Source organism: Aphanomyces invadans, assembly GCF_000520115.1.
Source record: "Aphanomyces invadans strain NJM9701 unplaced genomic scaffold supercont1.303, whole genome shotgun sequence".
Lineage (NCBI taxonomy): Eukaryota > Oomycota > Saprolegniomycetes > Saprolegniales > Verrucalvaceae > Aphanomyces > Aphanomyces invadans.
In genome coordinates this window covers 5,813-7,867 of record NW_008580448.1, presented here as the reverse complement: position 1 = coordinate 7,867, position 2,055 = coordinate 5,813, and the positions used below count along the sequence as shown (strand labels likewise).

General features: G+C 57.8%; 1 protein-coding gene and 1 non-coding gene across 2 annotated transcripts; one reads left to right on the top strand and one right to left on the bottom strand.

Moving 5' to 3' along the window:
- Positions 1-10: 10 nt before the first annotated feature.
- H310_15290 lies at positions 11-90 on the bottom strand. The gene has a single exon. It is a non-coding gene; the product is annotated as a tRNA-Leu (tRNA).
- A 283-nt stretch (positions 91-373) lies between these two features.
- H310_15289 (hypothetical protein) lies at positions 374-1,771 on the top strand (the record flags this gene model as incomplete). Its single annotated transcript, XM_008883274.1, has 1 exon — positions 374-1,771. One exon carries the CDS (start codon positions 374-376, stop codon positions 1,769-1,771), a length of 1,398 nt encoding a protein of 465 aa, XP_008881496.1.
- Positions 1,772-2,055: the final 284 nt, after the last annotated feature.

The following is a 2,055-nucleotide window of genomic DNA, read 5'->3' as shown; positions in this document are numbered from 1 at the left end:
GGAAAAGAAATGACCAATGTGGGATTCGAACCCACGCCCTTTCAGACCAGTGCCTTAAACTGGCGCCTTAGACCGCTCGGCCAATTGATCACTGATACAAAGACTGTGCACTTTCTTTTTCCAACCTGCAAGCCAAGTGTTCTTTTCAGAAAGTCGCTTCCATACCGACCAATCAAAACAATCGCTTCCACGCAAAATTTCTCTATTGACCAATAGAATGTGGCCACAACGCACTTTCTCCACCACCCCCACTGTCTTCCGCTTCCCCCCACCTGTTGACGCCGCCGAGGACGACAACCTCGACCTTGATTAATTGAGTTTCGTTCGCTGTGGCGTCTTGATATGCTCTTCTTGTGGCTCGGACGTCATTGACATGAACCCTGCGTATCTCGACGCTGAATGCGCCGACTGCGGGCACTTCGAGCTCAACCGCAAGTGTCGTTGGCTCGCTGAGATAACGTCGGCTGCTTCTATAACCACGACCACTGCGCCTGTGACCAAGAACTCGACTACTGAGATCACAACTACTGCGCCTGGGACCACGACTGCTCCGCCTGCGAATACGACTGCTACACCTGCGACTACGACTGTGCCTACGAACATGACGACTGCGCCTGCGACCACGGCTACTGCGCCTGCACCAGTGACCGCGACAACCGCGCCTGTGACTACGATAGCCCCATTTGCGACTGCGACTACTCCGCATACGTTCACAGCATCGGCACTTGTGACCACGACTGCTGAGCCTGTGATCATGAGGACTGTCCCTGTGTCCACGAACGCGATTCCTGAGATCACGACTATAGCGATCGTGACCACGATGGCTTCGCCTGCGACAGCACCTACTGATTATGCGATCACAACATTGGCCCCAGTGACCACGACTGCACCGCCTACGAAAACGACGACTACTTCTGTGACCGCGGCTGCTGCGACTGCGACTACTGCACCAGTGACCGCGACAACTGCGCCAGCGTCCACGACTACTCCACCTACCACCTTGACTGTTCCGCCTGCGACCACGGCTACTGCGTTAGTGACCACGAATGCTCCGCATGAGAGCGCGACTGCTGCGCCGGCGACCACGACGACTGTGCTAGGGACCATGAATGCTCCTCCTGACAGCACGAACGCGACCCCTGAGATCATGACGACTGCGCCCGTGGCCACGATTGCCCCGCCTGCGACCGCGATTACTGCACTTGCGATCACAACATCGGCACCAATGATCACAGCTGCTCCGCCTGCAACTACGACTGATGCACCTGCGAACACGACGACTGCACCTGTAAACGCAGCTGCTGCGCCTGCGGCCACGATTGCTGGACCAGTGACCGTGACAACTGCGCCAGCGACCCCGACTACTGCACCTGCGATTACGACTACTGCACATCTGACCACAACCGCTCCTCATGTGACCGCGGCTGCTGCGCCTGTGCTTGCGACTGCTGTACCAGTGACCGCGATAACTGCGCTAGCGACCACGACTACTCCACCTACCACCATGACTGCCACGCCAACGACCGCGGCTACTGCGCCAGTGACCACGATTGCTCCGCCTGAGAGCACTACCACTGCGCCAGAGACCACGACAACTGCACCCGTGAATGCGATTGATGCGTCTGAACCTTCGACTGTTGCGCATGTGACCACGTCTTCTGCTCCTTGCACGGTGAAGACTATGCCGGAAATCACGACTCCTACGACTGTGACGATGCGGCTACGCTTGACAGCATGCATGATCACTTTACGTGTACAAAACACTTCCTAAAGCTTAGGGGCTGAACGTCACATACACCCCGATTGAACAGTGATACAAAGACTGCGCCACTCACACCTTAGCGCCACCCTCCCCCACGGGGACACCATCACCAGCGTCTTCTTTGCCGATGACTCGACCCTGCTGTCCCGAGACCTGCCGGCGACTGTCGAGCAACTGGCCGTGGTCGAGGAGTTCTGTGCTGTCTCCGGGGCTCGGCTCAACCAAGCCAAGTGCCAAACCCTCGTCCTCAACGGCCACCTCGACCCGGCCGACACGGATGGGGGGGCCTGCTC